The 17,784-nt window shown below is 33.2% G+C and overlaps 2 protein-coding genes and 1 long non-coding RNA gene across 4 annotated transcripts; 1 reads left to right on the forward strand and 2 right to left on the reverse strand.

Moving 5' to 3' along the window:
* Positions 1-363: 363 nt before the first annotated feature.
* LOC130512022 (uncharacterized) lies at positions 364-5,251 on the reverse strand. Of its 2 annotated transcripts, none has more exons than XR_008945572.1 (3): positions 4,660-5,251; positions 647-1,179; positions 364-552 (listed from the first exon to the last, which is right to left on the reverse strand). It is a non-coding gene; the product is annotated as an uncharacterized LOC130512022 (long non-coding RNA). The 2 variants fall into 2 exon arrangements; XR_008945566.1 differs by having other exon boundaries at positions 364-556.
* A 2,405-nt stretch (positions 5,252-7,656) lies between these two features.
* On the forward strand, positions 7,657-10,173 carry LOC108839461 (transcription factor TGA3). The gene is made up of 9 exons (XM_018612246.2): positions 7,657-7,881; positions 8,083-8,298; positions 8,376-8,462; positions 8,558-8,617; positions 8,711-8,788; positions 8,876-8,939; positions 9,067-9,338; positions 9,418-9,654; positions 9,715-10,173. Exons 1-9 carry the CDS (start codon positions 7,876-7,878, stop codon positions 9,865-9,867), a joined length of 1,173 nt encoding a protein of 390 aa, XP_018467748.2. The 5' UTR covers positions 7,657-7,875; the 3' UTR covers positions 9,868-10,173.
* A 3,380-nt stretch (positions 10,174-13,553) lies between these two features.
* On the reverse strand, positions 13,554-17,223 carry LOC108839553 (uncharacterized). The gene is made up of 2 exons (XM_018612331.2): positions 17,010-17,223; positions 13,554-14,986 (listed from the first exon to the last, which is right to left on the reverse strand). Exon 2 carries the CDS (start codon positions 14,757-14,759, stop codon positions 13,908-13,910), a length of 852 nt encoding a protein of 283 aa, XP_018467833.1. The 5' UTR covers positions 14,760-14,986; positions 17,010-17,223; the 3' UTR covers positions 13,554-13,907.
* Between the last annotated feature and the right edge of the window lie 561 nt (positions 17,224-17,784).

The following is a 17,784-nucleotide window of genomic DNA, read 5'->3' on the forward strand; positions in this document are numbered from 1 at the left end:
CACAGGACGGGTTCTCAGATTTTAGGAGCTTATTGTAATGATTACTAGGATAGTACCGCGCTTTGAAAGCGCGAATTTTTTTTTCTTTGTTTATTTATATTTTAGATGTTTTGGTTCGCCTCCGGATTTTACTTTTTTTGGTTTTCAGTTTGATACCAGTTCGGTCAAGAGTTTTGGTTTTCGGTATAAAAAATATAGGAACCGTTCGGTTATTTAGAAATTTGTTTTCGTTTGGATTTAATTATTTTGGTTTTTTGTTTGGTTTAAACAGCAATATTAGGAACATGGTAACATGTGTTTGGTATCAGTATGATTTAAATTTTCTCATATTTCTGCAATATAAAGATGTACTTCTTTCTGAAATAATAAGCCTTAAACTTTATTAAAACAGCTACTCTGAGTAAACTCAGATGTTGATAATTACATTTCAGTCATGTTGTTTACAACAATTACAGACAAACTTGCTAGAATCAGTAAGAGTAATCCAGAAAATGCCATCAAGCTTATCTTGTATCTCACATGTATTTTACAGACTCCCACTCTTCTCAACATCTGCCTGCCCCATGTACATGCAATAATGTTCATATGAAAATTTGTTTTTAGTATAACCAAACATCAATAATATACCGTACCAAAGCGTACAAACCTTGGCAGATTTTACTTCCAAACATAATAAAAGTATCTTGTGGATTAATTAGTCTTTGAAGAGATATTCAAGGTTAATCCATTCACAATTCTTAGAGAATCAATGTCACTGAATTTGAAACCAAAGTTCACTACTTCCCCCAGAACGCAGCCACCATGGTAGTATCATATTGTGCTCACAATTCGTAAGCAAAAATATGCCATCACCAAAACATTTGATTGGTCCACTGGTAATAGAGCTCCAAGTACCTAAACCTACGGCTCCCAAATCATTGTATGAACATGAAGGAGCATAGCTAGGCTCATGAGTATTTCTCCATCCTCTCTTGACACAGATATTCGGGACTGCAATACTGGAAACCAATACAATCAAATATATATATATACTTGTATATAAACTCACAGATGATAGTGCTGTATATAGTATATCTGATGTTTTTCTTTTCAGCTTGGGAATTTCTTGTTCCAAGTAGCTGAAAGAGATGGCCTCTCATGTCATCTTTTGTCACCAATATCCATGGGAATTTCCTCATCCTGAATCAAAGTGGGCAAGAACATAGACAAAAGATTGGCTTCAATACATATAAAAAATCATAGCATCGAAACATTGGTTCAAGAATTGGAATTCAATTCTCAAAAAAAAAAGGATCATAATCGGAAGTCACAAGACAATGATTATATAAAGGTTTCAATACAGACGAAAGCAATACATGCATAGTCAATAAGAACAAATAAGCTCGTGTAAACCTACGTTTAAATCTCAAAAGAAAAAGATTTATGAAATGATATTGATGGAGGAAGCACTCAATAGAAGAGGCCACACAGAAGTTGGATAGAAGTTATAAAGGGTTATTCTCAGAAAGACATCCGAAAACTCCATAGCTGGCGGCTTGAAGATGAAGAAGAAATTAGGTTTTGAGAATTGTTTGAGAAGATGTTAGAACGAAACTCTACTAATTAGATTGTAATTTAATTTAATATATTGATCATCATATAAGATAGTATAAATAACGTGTTTTAAAATTAAGTCACAACATGTTCAATAGGTCCAAAAAAAATATGCCATGGTAAAACTTAAATAGGACTCTAAATTAATAGAGTAGATGTAAAAAAAATTGGGAGCATATTTTTTTTTTTGAAACTTATGTCTATGTAGTTTTCTAAAAAAATTTCGGGAATCTGTTACAAATATTTTACTACGCATGGCTCAAAACCTGCCATGCACACATGTAGTTACTAGTAGTAATGTATTGAAATTTTTATTCTCAGACCCTCCATCTTTCCTTCCCTAGCAAATCCGGATGTTCACGTAATTACCTGTTTTAAGTTAGATAAGCTTAGTATCTACTCTATTCATTGATAAAATCTGGATTTGATGTAATAACCAAATGTGGCAGACAAATAGCATTTTCATTTTCTGGATTTTTACAAATATCAGATATTTGTTTAAATAACTGAAAAACAGACGATTAGCTGGATTTAATATGGTGTGTATATATTCCATAAACAGCTAAACTGTTTTATGGAATCGTGGCGCTGTAGTGCTTCTTTCCACCCTAACTAGGGTTTGATTCTCAGATGGTGAAATTATGGTACAGGAATTTGAATGTTAGAACATGCTACAAGCATTCTTTTGTGATGAAATTCCATCTTATATTGGCTGTTTTTATAACTTAATACAAAACACTTCCATGTATTACCTAATCAAATATCTCTCTGACAAAACAAAGAAAAAAACCTAATTAACCTGGTTCCTGAAGTATAAATGCTAACACTCATCTTCTAACGCTTCAACAGGACTTCTATGCATATCTTGGAAAAAACTCATGGATCACTCCAACAGAAAATACAAAAAAAAAATATTTATGTCCCCAGGCCAAAGACTTATATGAAGTTTAGGCTGCTTCCTGATCTCAAGAGACTCGGAACTAGCCGGTGATTACATTCTTAGATATTAACATTGCTACCTTATAACAATAACATTAATTGAGATGACGTCAAAATTCAGTTTCCATTGAGGTATATAAAAGAGCTAGTATGTGGATGATCAAGATTTGATACAAATAGTCAAAACTTTATTAGCAATGCCCAAGTAAAGACCACAAGCCCATTGTTATTACACCCCCTCAAACTCTGTGGCGGGGGAAGATCGACACTGAGTTTGCTGCGTAGCTTCAAGTAGGAGTCTTGTGGCAATGACTTGGTAAACACATCAGCGAGCTGGAGAGAAGCAGAGATGTGTCGAACCTCCAACTTCTTCATTGCCACACGCTCTCTTACATAATGAAAATCGACTTCAAAGTGTTTAGTCCTCTTATGGAACATCGGATTAGCCGTGAGACAAACAGCCAAGAGATTATCACAGAGCAAAAGCGAAGTAGTCTGAGGCTGCAGTCCCATTGCCAGAAGCAAATTCTGAATCCAAGCTAACTCAAAAGCAGCAATAGACATCGTTCGATATTCAGCCTCCGTGGAGGATTTGGAAACAGTTTCATGTCGTTTTGCAGACCAAGATATGAGATTTGGTCCGAGAAACGTACAGAAACCTCCAGTAGAACGTCGTGTGTCCTTGCATCCAGCCCAGTCACTGTCGCTGTAGCACACCAGAGTGGAATGACAGTCGGACCTGATGTTGATTCCAAGCTCTGTTGTGCCCTTCACATACCGCAAAATTCGCTTTAGCAGGCTGAAGTCAGAGACACTGGGTTGATGCATCTTCTGGCAGATGAAGTTCACAGAGAACTGAAGATCTGGCCTGGTAAAAGTGAGATATTGGAGCTTTCCAGTCAGACTTCTGAAATAGGAAGGATCTGAGAAGAGTTCATTCTGTCCTTGAACTTTGTCAAGTTTAATAGGTAACGGAGTAGGCATAGGCGAGCAATCCTCCATTCCTGCTGAATCAGAAGATCCTGAGCATACTTAGCTTGATTCATGAACAATCCATTAGCATGTCTATGAACCTGGATGCCTAGGAAGTAGTGAATGTCACCCATATCCTTCATGCAGAAGACTACATTAAGCTTTTTTAACAAACGTTCAAGAAGTGCAGAGTTGTTGCCTGTGATGATCATGTCGTCAACATACAGCACAACGGACAACTCAAAACAAGAAAGATTTGTGCTCCAGAGAGCTTATTGAAAGACTAATAGCTCATAGAGCTTTATTGAGAGACTAAAGAAACTAAACAGAAGAAGCTTGAGAGTTGTCACCAAGAGATAAACGGATTGTTTGATATCATAAAATGAGTTTTAATGTGGCTGCAACAATGGCAGCCAAGGTTACAGACCTTAAGCATATAGCAACATATATATAGTTCTAAGAAACCTAGTTACAAGAGCTTAGATAATGGGCTTGCAGTCTTTACTTGGGCCTTGCTAATACTCCCCCGAAAACTGAGCATCGGGTGCATACCAAGAGGCTGAGTTTGAATGAAAAATGGAGATGGCATGGAGTGAGCATAAGTAGATGAAGTAGGATGCTTGTGATGTTGGCAAATGGCTCTACTGACCATTGTAGACAGACACTAGTGTGAGATCTATTCAGGCATATACTTGGAGAGTATCACATGGCTTCAATCAGAGGTTTCTCTTGAACTTGGAGAGCTTAGTTGATCTCACTCAGAGGTATAATTATGACCTATTTGTCTCACTATGAATCCAGGTTTCCTTTACCTATTTCATTCTTCTAATGTGTCTTATGAAAAACACTCTTTCCACACCTACCACATACAGTTACTCACTCTTTGCTTCCCATCAGTATACTAACAAAACTCTGCCTCTAAGCAATCAGACCTTCTTGTTGGCATTTCAGCGAGCACCTTGTGTGCATTAGCATCAAAGCCAGAGACTTGCATCTTGGTCCCCACGTAACAAACCCAAACCAGCCTATATCAGCATCAGTTCTGTTCCAAACATATCTTAACCTAAGACTCTAAGCCAACCACTAAATCAATCCAACACACGACATTTTATTTTCATCCTTTGTTCTCTCTAAAGAGAAAGAAACAGACAATACCGTGGACTGAGTGATGAAGAAGTCTTCTTTCTTTGACTGATCTTCCAACAAAGCTCTTATCTTTAGCCAGAAAAAAACATAGCTCCATCTGACTGTCTTCATTTGTCTGAAGCTTGAAGACAACGGCTTGAATGCGACGTTGAACATGCTGGATGATTTTGTGCTATTGTTCTCACTTCACCACCGGTCTGCTCTCCTCCAGTTTCTCTTTCTATAAGATCAATACTTCAAGCAAATCTGGACCGGAAAACAAGCAGCTGGAAGAAAGGCATAACTTCGACGTTGAACTCTTGTGATGGTTTGGTGGAGACTTGAGATGGTTTAGATAGAGTGTGCGGAAGCTACAAGATGATAGGATAACCAATGAAAATCGACTGAAGCTCTGATACCATGTTAAACAACTCAAAACAAGAAAGATTTGTGCTCTAGAGAGCTTATTGAAAGACTAATAGCTCATAGAGCTTTATTGAGAGACTAAAGAAACTAAACAGAAGAAGCTTGAGAGTTGTCACCAAGAGATAAACGGATTGTTTGATATCATAAAATGAGTTTTAATGTGGCTGCAACAATGGCAGCCAAGGTTACAGACCTTAAGCATATAGCAACATATATATAGTTCTAAGAAACCTAGTTACAAGAGTTTAGATAATGGACTTGCGGTCTTTACTTGGGCCTTGCTAATAAACTTGACCACAGTTTGATACTTGAGTTCTAATTTTTGAAGATTTTTTAGATGTGAGTTCTTGGTTACACGAGTTAACGTGTCAATGGCACCAAAATCATGATTACTATTTAGAGTACTATATTTTCTATAGATAATAATGACACGTGTGCATACGTCCGCGACGAACCATTTCAGTAGTTCAATGGTTGAAGCTTTTACTATATACTTATGGAATTTATTCTGTAATTTCAATCATCATAGACTATATAGTTGACAAATTATTTTTTTCAATGAAGTTGACGCTCTAATTACCACCATATTAAACGAAATTATTGATCTTGGCATTTGTTTTGCTTTTGGTACGCCAGTGGCAGTGAGCCACTGAACTCGCCTTTCTCATGTCCACTTGCTACACGAGAATATCAGCAAATCTTATAGGGCTTTATGAGCTAAGCCCAAATTTACTCGAGCTGTACGAGATAAGCCCAACTTCACTCAGGCTTTTGCGCTGCACTTGAACATCTCCATTATCTATGAAAAACGTCTACATATTTCGTTTTTCTTAATTTGGTTACCACTCATCAAAACTGTGAAATAGGCATTAACCTAATTCAGGTATTTGGAAGATAGAGTTCGTCATGTCAGAAACCCTAATGGCTAATGGTAAAGTTCTAGAAGAAACAAACATGTTCATTTCGCTATCGACCAATATGAATAATGAATCTTATTCAAAGGATTGAAAGCTATATTGCATATACGAATCCTTACCAGTATGCTTGTCTCTGTCGAAACTCAGATTTTATTAGGCAAGTGGTGCCAAACTAATCAAATAATAAATTTATGATTAGGCAAAAATAAAGATTTTAATAAGTAAAGTGTTTCTCTTTTGCATAGGGTAGGTCACTAAAGGTCCAATTATTTCTCACTAAGCCAAGGAGTGGTACTTAAAAAGATGCCACTGCACTAACTATTAGGGCTGGGCATTTTATCCGTTAAATTTGATTCGATTCGTTATCCGTTGCTATTCGATTCGAAAATTCCGAATATCCGTAAGCTTTCGAAGCAAAGCAAATACTAAAATTCAATATCCGTCAAAATCGAAGCAAATCACAAATATTAAAATTTTGGGAAGCGAATATCCGATCCGATCCGTCAATATATAAATACATGTATATTTTGATTATATTTAAAGTTTTAAATGTATAAAATTATATAATTATTATTCTAATATATTATTTGATAGATTCTATTCATATTATTACTTATATAAAAGTATTACATAAAAGGAAGAGAAAATATTTACGATAATTATAATTTTTTTTTAAGTTTTGTGTTATTATAATTTTAACTAAGTTTAAAAATTTACAAAATATGAAGATTCATTGCTTTTTTTAATTTTTATCTTTTATATCATGCAAAAAATATATTTTACAAAACAAATTTGTATCAAATTTTTAAGATTATTTGTATTAATCAAAACAAATGAGAGATCCGTAAGTATCCGCGAATATCCGCAAATATCTATTTATTTTCCGGATATCCGTTTTTCCGAATATCCGTATTTTTCCGAAGCAAAGCAAATCGAAAAATCAGATATCCGTAACATTCGAAGCAAATCACAAATACCTTCAAAAACCCGAATATCCGATCCGTGCCCAGGCCTACTAACTATGGAGACTCTTCCTTATAAAGCGAATAATTAAATTTAAATTATCAAAACATTAATTTTGCACACTTTATGTTGTGTTCTATAAAACGCGACCTAATTTATAAGAAACAGTTATGAGTTCAGATTTTGGAATTAAAATAATAATAAAAACTTGACTCAAAGACTTTCTGACAAGTTTATTTTTTAAGAAACATAGTTAATCAAAATTGATTTGTTTTATTATAAAGTATATTGTATGTCATCAATCATCATTGATCAGTTTTGTTTTTTCTCTTCAAACACAAGAAAAACCGAATATAATGTCTAATGAGATTCAGATTCTATATACAACTTTTTTTAATATACAAAGACTAATAGTTTTCACAAATAAAAAAAAAATGTGGAATATTCCCTGGAGAAGTGACGTGTCGGGCGACTATGAGGGGGGAATCCAGCTCATCACCATAAGAGGGGGAACGTCATCTCAAGCGCATTATAGACCCAGAAGCGCATGTTAAAAAGGTCAGCTTTTGGACGAGAGCAAAAGAGACTTGGATTACTTTTCTTTCTGTCTGTCTGTCACTCGATTTGTTATTTCTCACGGTGGGAGGCTTTTTATTTGTCCTTCATCGTTCGTTTACTTCAACTTGCTTTGTATTCTACGCTCCACGGACTAATCAAACCAATGAGATAAAAAAAATATAAATTAAAAACTAAAGAAAATAAAAAATAAAAATATCTTTGTTTTTCTTCTTCCTTCTTCTTCTTTCATATTGATGTGTACTCTTCACCTCTAAGTTTTGACCAAAAAAGCTTCGTCCTTTTCTCTTTGGAACATACCCAAGATTGCGTTACAACTTGAGATTCACTCTTCATATCTCGTCTTCGTGATGAATTATCATCAATGGAGGTTTGGTTTGTTTTTACAATTATTTTTATTTTTTTTGGTCAAAGTTTGTGACTTCTTCATTGGGTATTATTGCTCTATTTGGCTATCTTTTGCCCAAAGGCTCAATCTTTAGTAGTTTGGTCTTATTACTCTTATAAAAAGTTTCTTTGTGAGAAGTTTCTTTGAGCTTTTGTAATTTTATTGATTTTTTGTTTTTGATAGATGATGATGAGCTCTTCTTCTTCTTCTACTACACAAGTTGCATCGTTGAGAGAGATTGGGATGTATGAACCGTTCCAACAGTTGTCTGGTTGGGAAAATGCTTTCAACACTAGAGGTAGTAGTAGTAATCAGAACAACAACAACAACAACAACAATCCGAGTTCTTCTACAGTTCCTGAGGTGGATGCTCGAGCAGAAGCAGATGATCACAATAAGGTTCAGGTTTTACTTCTTACACATATTCATGTTGACTTGTGTGTTTAAAACTAGTGGTTACTTAAATTACACTGCAGGCGAACTATACATCTATGTATAATAACTCTGTTGAAGCAGAACCTTCTAGTAATAATGATCAGGACGAAGACCAAGTCAATGATAAGGTACTATAACTACACACAACAAGAGTTTTTTTAGCATTTAGGATAAGAGACATGATAAGAGACATGAATTGTTATTGTTCATTATGTATGCACAGATGAAACGGCGATTAGCTCAGAACCGAGAAGCTGCTCGCAAAAGCCGTTTGAGAAAGAAGGTAAGAGGATTAACTTTGGTGGATTTTTCTTTGTAGTAATGAAGAGAGAGAAAGGCTTATAACAGAGTTGTTGTGTATATATTTGCCTTCTAGGCACATGTTCAGCAGTTAGAAGAAAGCAGGCTAAAGTTATCACAGCTCGAGCAGGAACTTGCAAGAGCTAGGCAGCAGGTGTGTCCTTGAGCTCAAAGCTTCTTCATTTTTCCTGTGTTTCATATCAACGACTCAATGCCTTTTGTTTTCTTTTTCTGTTTACAGGGACTATGCGTACGCAATTCATCAGACACTAGTTATCTTGGACCAGCTGGCACCATGAACACAGGTCAGTCTTTATATCACTAAACTTATTTAACCAATAATATTTGAGATAAATAAATTTATTCAAAATGACAATCTTTGTAAAATTTAGCATTGATAAATGTCTTATTAATCTTGGTTAATTTTTAAAGGAATTGCAACATTTGAGATGGAATACACACACTGGCTAGAAGAACAAAACAAGAGAGTGAGTGAGATAAGAAGAGCGCTCCAAGCTCATATCAGCGACATTGAGCTCAAAATGCTTGTTGACACATGCTTAAACCACTACTCTAATCTCTTCCGCATGAAAGCTGACGCTGCAAAGGCTGATGTCTTCTTCTTGATTTCTGGTATGTGGCGAACTTCCACCGAACGCTTCTTCCAGTGGATTGGAGGTTTCCGCCCTTCCGAGCTCTTAAATGTAATAAACAAAAAAAAAACTCCTTTGTTTACCACACTCGTTAGAAAACACAATAATACTAAGTGATTTTGTTACACAGGTTGTGATGCCGTACATTGAGCCGTTAACGGATCAGCAGCTGTTGGAGGTGAGAAACCTACAGCAGTCGTCTCAGCAAGCAGAGGAAGCTCTTTCTCAAGGCTTGGATAAACTTCAGCAAGGTTTGGTCGAGAACATTGCTGTTGACATAAGAGTTGTTGAGTCTGTTGTGAGTCACGGTGCTCAAATGGCTTCAGCTATGGAGAATCTTCAGGCATTGGAGGGTTTTGTTAACCAGGTATAACTCACTCACATTCTTCATGTCTGTGTCTTTTCTAATGTCTGTATTTGGAAACAGGCGGATCATCTGAGAAAGCAGACACTGCAGCAAATGAGTAAGATCTTGACGACAAGACAGGCTGCTCGAGGGTTGCTCGCTTTAGGAGAGTACTTTCACAGGCTCCGTGCTCTGAGTTCTCTTTGGGCAGCTCGTCCACGAGAACGCACTTAAACAAGTTTTTTTTGGAGTCAAATCAAAAGAGAACAGAGAAAGCACAAGGTGAAAGACTGAGTCAACACTCGAATGATGTTTGTTAGCTAGGGACTTGTTTATCTAAGTGTATGGAGAAGATGTAGAGTGATTCTATTCTCTCCATTAGAGCATCATCATCATCATCATCTTCCTCATTGATGTTTTTGGTTTTGCTAAATGAATTCGTTAGAGAAATGAATAAAGATGATGTAAATTTGGGTTGGAAAAACATTTGAACATGTTAATATTTGTATTTAATGTAAACCTACGAATTTTTACCTTCTATATGTCACAGTCTTCACTCTTCAGAACACATCTAAAAAAAAGCTTTAAAAGTTTGTCATTGTTTTGGTGATGGGGCACCTACAACAATCGTCTCAGTATGCAGAGAATGCTATCATCTCTTGTTGGAGATGGATTACATTTTTCGGACAGGACCCATCAAATAAACACAATTTGGTCCAGATGAATTGATCAGTATACTTCTAATACTCGCCATTCTTGGCTTTCAATAATTAAGCAAAAAAAAAAAATCAATCTGATGAGAGATTATTATGTTTTGCATGCAGAAATCAGGATTAGGCACTACATCACAAATGATCTCGATTAGTGACTGAATCTAACACCAACAACAATAAGATTTTTTTTATTATTCCTTTTTCAAAGACACTTATATAATTGATAATTCTACAGATTTATTTCTTTGCTCCAATGCTTCTTACTTTTGTTTGTAACAGATTGAACGTGGTTTTGTTAAGATAACCAATCAGGGTTATAACTTATAAGATGATTATTTTGTTCATCCAAATGTTTCTGATACAAGATGATTATTTGTATTTAAGGACTTGTTCTTATGATTCAACAATCATTATGAAAAATTTCATAAACATTAGAAAATAACAAATTTTCTTGTTAGAAATGCTTAAAACTTTTTTTTTCTGAAAGCAAAATCTTTGTTTTCTTTAAGATTATAATTAACGAAGTGGCCCCACATAATTCCCGGGGAAATTCAATTTTGTTGTAGTTTGATGAGAGGATTAGAGGGTGAAGAGGACCGGTTAAAGAGAGTAAACCGGGAGTGAAAAGAAGACAAGAGATCAGGTGGTGCGAAAGACCAATGATGAGGAACTGAAGACAAGACAGAACAGTAGACACTGTCTGAAGCATTAGTCTTCTTCTACTTCATCGGGAAACTCTTTATCTTTCTATCTTAGCTGTACTTGCATTTTTCTCCGTACCCTTTTATTCTCCCTTATTGGCTTCTCTTTTTCGATAACCTAAAAATTTACAGTACATCTATTTACTACTCCCTCCGTTTCTTAAAGAGTGTCGTTGTGACATTTTTCACACAGATTAAGAAAGTTGTTGAAATATATGTAAGTTGTAATTAATTATACCTCTTTGACCAATAGTATTTTAGATAAATAAAATTATTTATAAAATCAATGCAGTTTGCAATTAATTTTCAGCTGAAAGTTAGTATAATTTACATTGGAATTGTAAAGTGACACTCTTTGTGTAACAAAAAAATGAACTCAGAGTGACACTTATTATGAAACAGAGGGAATATATACACGTACTCTTATTTGTTCCTCGAATGAAGGTAAATTCAAGTAAGATTCTAAAACATTAATTTTAGTGTAATTTTGTCAAAGAATTTCAAAATAACATCAGTTCACCAAATTTATTCTTTTGTAATACTAAATTAAATTTATTATGTATAATACAATCCATCATATCAAATATTAAAAATATTTTTTATTTAGTAATATAGTTTGATTATGTCATTGATTAGTTAAATTTGTAAAATAATTGTATCATACTATTTTGTACTTTTCACTTTAATTTCACAACAAATTAGTATTTATTAAATAGTTAAAATTTGTGATAATAATATTCTATTATTTTGTATTTTTATTGTAATAAAAATTCTCTCTGTTTCAAATTATATTATGGTTTATGTTTATGTTATTTCAAAATATAAGATGTTTTGGGATTTTAAGATTAACTTTAATTTTATTGGAATTTGTTCAACCAATAAGACTTCACAGTATTTTTTAATAGTTGGCTGAATGATTTCAAAATTATATCTTTAAAAATGTTTTTAGAAGAATGTAAAATTTTTAATCTTTGTGTATTCAACTAAAATATCATATATTAAGAAACAGAAGAGTATAATATAAATTATCATAACATTTGTAATAAATATAATAAAATATAAATATATAAATATAAACAAACTTTACCTTTAAGTTATAAATTTTTATTTTGACTTCAAGGTGTATTTAAATATATTAAAGAATTTCGAAATATAATAAATTAATAATATAATAGTATGAAATTTAGTTCTAATATAGCATTTAGTTTTGTGATTGGAAAATAGAAAAATAAAGTAATACATTTTTTATTTCCAAAAACGCATTTACTGATGCAAAGTAGGTTAGCTCGAAATCATATGACATTGCTTGATCCCAATTTGGAATATCTTCTAACTAATTTTAGGGGTGAACGATCATCTGTTATAATTCATAACTAGAGATTGACCTGTACGTCCGTGAAGATATTAGTTTTTACTTTTTTATAAATTGATTCGTAATTAGTGTTATATATTTTATATGTGTCATCATATAATTAATTGTATAAGTATTTGAACATTTTCAGGTTTTTATATATCAAAATCTAATCTGAATCAAATTGGATAATATGGTTGTTTTGGTTATTTGGTTATTTTAAGATTATTTTTAGTTTGAATTCAAAATTCCCGAACTGAATCAATTAATATTATTACTTTTGGTACAAATATCCGAATTTGTTTCAGCTGCATTAGTTTTTAGATATTTTAAGTTTTTATACATCAAAATCGAACTCATCCAGACTTAGAAATATCTAAACTTAAAATCTATATTAAATTTTATAATATCCGAATGAAACTTAATTTTAAAATTAATAATGCTACTCGAAGGAATAGCTGAACAGATACCTGAATGTAAATGTCTAATTGATTATGTGAATAAATTTAAACTACCTTTTGTCAACTATTTTAAATTCTTGTCTGAAACAAAGCAATTTTATTTAAACATATTGAATTATTATGGTTAATATGTAAATAAATGCTGTCAAAATATTATTAGTAAAAAATATTAAAGAAATAGTTAAAGGAATGAGAAAAAGAACGTAAAAAAAATTGGAGATAAATAAGTTTTGTTTTGTACTTCTATAATATATGATGTTGATTTATTCGGAAAGAATAGTTAATAAAGTACTTATCAGTAAATTAATGTATGAAAAGATGTAATAGATCGCCGTCAAAAAAAAGAAAAGATGTAATAGATCTGATGAAAATATGGTTAGTTCTATTTGTACTTTCAGATGGGCCAATGATAAAATTATACTAAAACATCAAATATGTGTTATTCGTTTTTGAAATTGCCTGTACGTTGGATTCGTGTATAATTTAAGATTGTGTTGAAGTGAGATAGAAAGATCACTAATTTACGGTAATATGTGATCAATTCAAAATCAGAGTTTTCCAAAAATGAAAACAATATTAGCTGTTTGCACCATATGGTACATCGAATATTAGCTGTGATGTTTCTCTTCCTTCTTTGTGTATTTCCCTATCTCTCGATCTGTCTTCAATATCCCCTAAAGGAGATTACGATTTGATTTTGAAATCTTCCCTTACAAGTGTATTGTTTCTCATAGTATGCACCCGGCCAGATAAACTCAAACTTACAGAAAAAACATCACTCCCGTACCGACAAAACTATTGACCCACTAAAAAGATGTTTAAATATCCTACAAAAACTCACAAAGAAGATAGATTTCACTCTAAAAAATTACAAAAGACGAAAGAAATTAATTATTTTAATGAGAAAAACCCTCTCATATTCATAGTTGAAAAAAAACAAAAAAAAACCCTCTGATATTCATACTCTAATCTAAGCCGGTTGTTTCTTTAAACTCTCTGCGACGGTAAAGTATTTGTTTCCCGCAAAAAGACTAATTAACAATAATAATCAACTAAGGACTGGTCTGATCTCTTGAGCTCTCATACCAACAAAACATGACTTCAAACACTTTCCTCTCGGTGATCCTCCCCCTCCTCCTCCCACCATTCCTCCGCTCTCCACCACCGTCTCCTCTACCACCGCCGATATTGTAGCTTTCATATATTCTTCTTCACCACCACCATGCACATTGCCCTCATCATCATCATAACTATCAATAACACCATCCTCATCATCACGGGCAGTAATAATTACACTCTTGTCAACATTATCCGCCAGATCATCTCTCACCTCGTGATGATCATCAACATCATCACCATCACACTCGTGATCATCATGATCATCGTGATCATGCTCATCAACATCATCAGGTGGGTAATGAGAGGGCTCTTGGGGAAGTTCCAAAACGTCACCGTCAAGAGGAACAAGGTGGAGAGTGAGGCGTCCATTGGATCTATGCGCACGAAAATACTCGTGATGACGAACCTTCTCTTCTCTAAGGATAAGCCTCCCGTCGCTCGTCACCACACGCTTCAGAACCCACGGCATGTGCGGGAGAAGATTCTCCGTCTGAGCAAGCAACGGTATGGGGGGAGGAAACTCACGCGCCGCCGCGGCTCTAGCTTCTCTTTCCTCCCTCCTCCTTCCTCCATAACGATAACGGTTCAAAGGCTCCTCTCGGGAGACAACGTTGTTTCCTTCAACCGCGGAGAGGACGTCGAAACAGCTCTCTGTCCCGATGTAGTCTCCAACGGCGGAGGAAGATGATGACGTACGGGAAAGCATGGATGACGTCAATAAAGGTGAGGTTTGATGGGAACTAATGGAAAGAGACTGATCAGAAGAAGAAGTGGAAGCCATGTGTGACGATGATGAGACGGAGGAGGATGAAATAAATAAATAAATAAAATACAAAACCCAAACAAAATGATTTTTTGGTGGGTTTTGTTTTTATTTTATTTTATTGGGATGCTAGAGTTGCATGAAGAGGTTTTAAATAGGAAGACAGCTATGTGAAGGTGGTGACATCATCGAAGGGATGGTCTCTGAGATATTATTGAGAATCTGTGACATTCAATGTTTTTTCCCTGTCAATGGAAAAAATAATGAAATGTATATTAGACCCAAATAAAACTGTTCTCCAGCGAATATGTCATCATCATCAAATTATAAAACCAGTGTCCTAATCCATAAAAGCTTCTGGAGGTTTCTTAGAAATTCTATATATCCAATTATCCATCCAAACCTTTTTTCTATCCAATGAATCAAATTCTTCGGTTAGCAAATGAGTATATGTCCAAAAATACATCTATATATATAGTCTAGTTTGAGTTGACAAAAAAAAAAGTCTAGTTTGAAACTTTTTTATAAACAATTATAAGAGCATGTAAAACTGATTATTTCTTCTTCTTTTTTTGTCAACCACTAAGGATTATTTCTTCAAAATATCATAATTAAAATATGTAAACTCAAAGAACAGAATTTATCTATAGATTAATTATTTAAATATTTACAATATTTTATAAACAATGTATCTATATCTCATCGACTAATGAAAACCTTCATTCTCTTTTTAGTCATAATATGTTTTTTTAAGTTAAGTTTTAAGAATTTTCTGCACAACTTATATCTATAAGCATGCTGCATGCATTTGTAGCTTCCTAAAATACTAAAACCCCAACAATTTATCCAATATTTGAGTAGATCACCAAGATGATGCAGCAATTAAGATATTTTTACCAAAAAGTAACAAGTATAACTACATAAAATTTATCTATAAATAATAGCTTATAAGAATTAGAATGTGTTTTCCAAGTTGTTTCGGAAAATCAAATTGTAATATTATAATAAGTTTATAACAACACAAAAACATTCTAAATTATATAACGAAATAAAGTAATTTAAACAAGAAGTATACGATCAGTGGTAGGAACTAAGTTATGATATTCAAAACGTCTATAGACTAACAATTGTTTTTTTATAAAAGACACAATTGTTTTTTTTTTATCAAATACTAACAATTGTTCTAAAATACTAATAAAGGGTAAAGGAAATGAGAAGCTCAAACAGCCAAAATCTGTTGCCAAAGTTTATAAACGTTATAATAAAAACAAAAAAAAACTACACGTTTATGATTTGAGTTAAATAAAAAAATCATAAACACATTGGTCAAATCGAACAAATTACGCGTTCCTTTATGGGGAATTTTCAAAAATACCACTTTAAAGATACCATTATTCATCTTTACCACCACTAAGTACACATTTTCAAAAATACCTTATTTATTAAAATGTTAAAGACTCTTATATTTTTGTTTTTATATATTTTTCAAAATTTTAATCCAAAATTCTAAATCCTAAACCCCCAATTCTAAACCCTAAACCCTAAATCTTCAACTCTAAACCCTAAACCCTAAACTATATACCCTAAATTCAATATCCCAAACCCTAAACCCTGAAACCTCAACTATAAACCTTAAATCCTCAACTCTAAACCCTAAACTTTATACCCTAAACCTTAAAACATCAAATCTAAACCCTAAAACATAAAATCTAAACCCTAAATCCTAAACGTTCAAATCTAAACCCTTCATTAAAAGTAGTGGTAAAAGTGGTTAGTGTAAACATGAAAAGTGGTACTATGAAAATGGTATTTTTGGCAATTTCTCTTCCTTTATTCCCTAAAGAAAAACTAAGCCAACTTCCCACGAATATATTTTCCCATAATTTTTGTTCGGGTTTTTCTGCAGCCATCTTTCCCAAAATTCAAACAACAATCTAAACCCAAGTTCAAGAAATGAAGAAAAAAGTCACGAAGGTTCCTATGTTGTTTATAGGTATTTACGTTTCTAAAATAATAACGAATGATTGAGATTTGACATGAAAACAAAAATAAAACAGAAAAGTTTGAATTAAAAAAAAGAGAGATTGATATAAAAATGATATCAAACAATTCTAATCCGTTTCCAAAAGAATCGTTAAATAAAAGAATTAGCAAACACGAAACAGATTGAACGTGAAGATTAAAATGATGAAAAAAAACATGACCAAGGAGATACACTAATTTAAAAGAAATATTTTTTCAAAAGAAAATAAATCGAGGAGTTGATACCTGTATCCATGCATGAGCGAAGGAGTTTTCTTCTCTGAGGTTGAAGGATGAACGTTACACGAACTTTTGTTCTCTTATACACGCACCCACAACGAAGCAGAAGAGAATTTAATTCGTCGAAACGGAATCTCGATAAGATACACTATCAATTAATTCGATTTTTAATCTTTTGGGATTAAGGAAAGATAAATCAAGAAATCATATTCGGAATTTAAAAATAAAGGAAATAAATTAATGCTTAACAATAGGAGAAGTCGGAGGAATTAAGATTAGGATGTATAACCAAGTCGGTCGTTCGTTCCTCTGTCGCCTGTTGTAAATCCTTAATATTTCCTTATTTTGGGGGTTATGGATATATATAAGACCTTTAACAATTTTAATTTTTACAGCATGGCCATGGTAACACAATTTTATAAATTTATCATTCATAATTTCTCATCTAAGGGATAATGGCTTAAGCTGATAGCCGCAATGACAGAACTTCCAAAATAAATAAATTACAAAACGGGCTACTCTTATTATTATTGGAGAGGAACCCAATCAAATTTGCAATTATGTAAATTTTTTTTTTTTGAGAAATGCAATTAAGTAAAGTTTATCTGAAGGACGATTTAAAGTTGATTATTTATCTTATTATATAAAGTGTACTGTTTGTTTTATGAACATATTTAAAAATATATTTTTAAGATAAAAAATAATTTTATGCAATAATCATTTCATAACGTGTTCAATAGTTGTTTACTTACCAGTTATGACACACTGAAATGCTGCAACA

This window comes from Raphanus sativus, chromosome 1 (assembly GCF_000801105.2).
Source record: "Raphanus sativus cultivar WK10039 chromosome 1, ASM80110v3, whole genome shotgun sequence".
Classification (NCBI taxonomy): Eukaryota; Viridiplantae; Streptophyta; class Magnoliopsida; order Brassicales; family Brassicaceae; genus Raphanus; species Raphanus sativus.

Bases quoted from the DNA above. Each gene is read 5' to 3' on its own strand.
- LOC108839461 (XM_018612246.2), top strand. The intron at 8,618-8,710 runs GTAAGAGGATTA...TTTGCCTTCTAG, and splicing joins AAAGCCGTTTGAGAAAGAAG to GCACATGTTCAGCAGTTAGA. The intron at 8,789-8,875 runs GTGTGTCCTTGA...TTCTGTTTACAG, and splicing joins TTGCAAGAGCTAGGCAGCAG to GGACTATGCGTACGCAATTC.
- LOC108839553 (XM_018612331.2), bottom strand. From the start codon at position 14,759: ATGGCTTCCACTTCTTCTTCTGATCAGTCTCTTTCCATTAGTTCCCAT.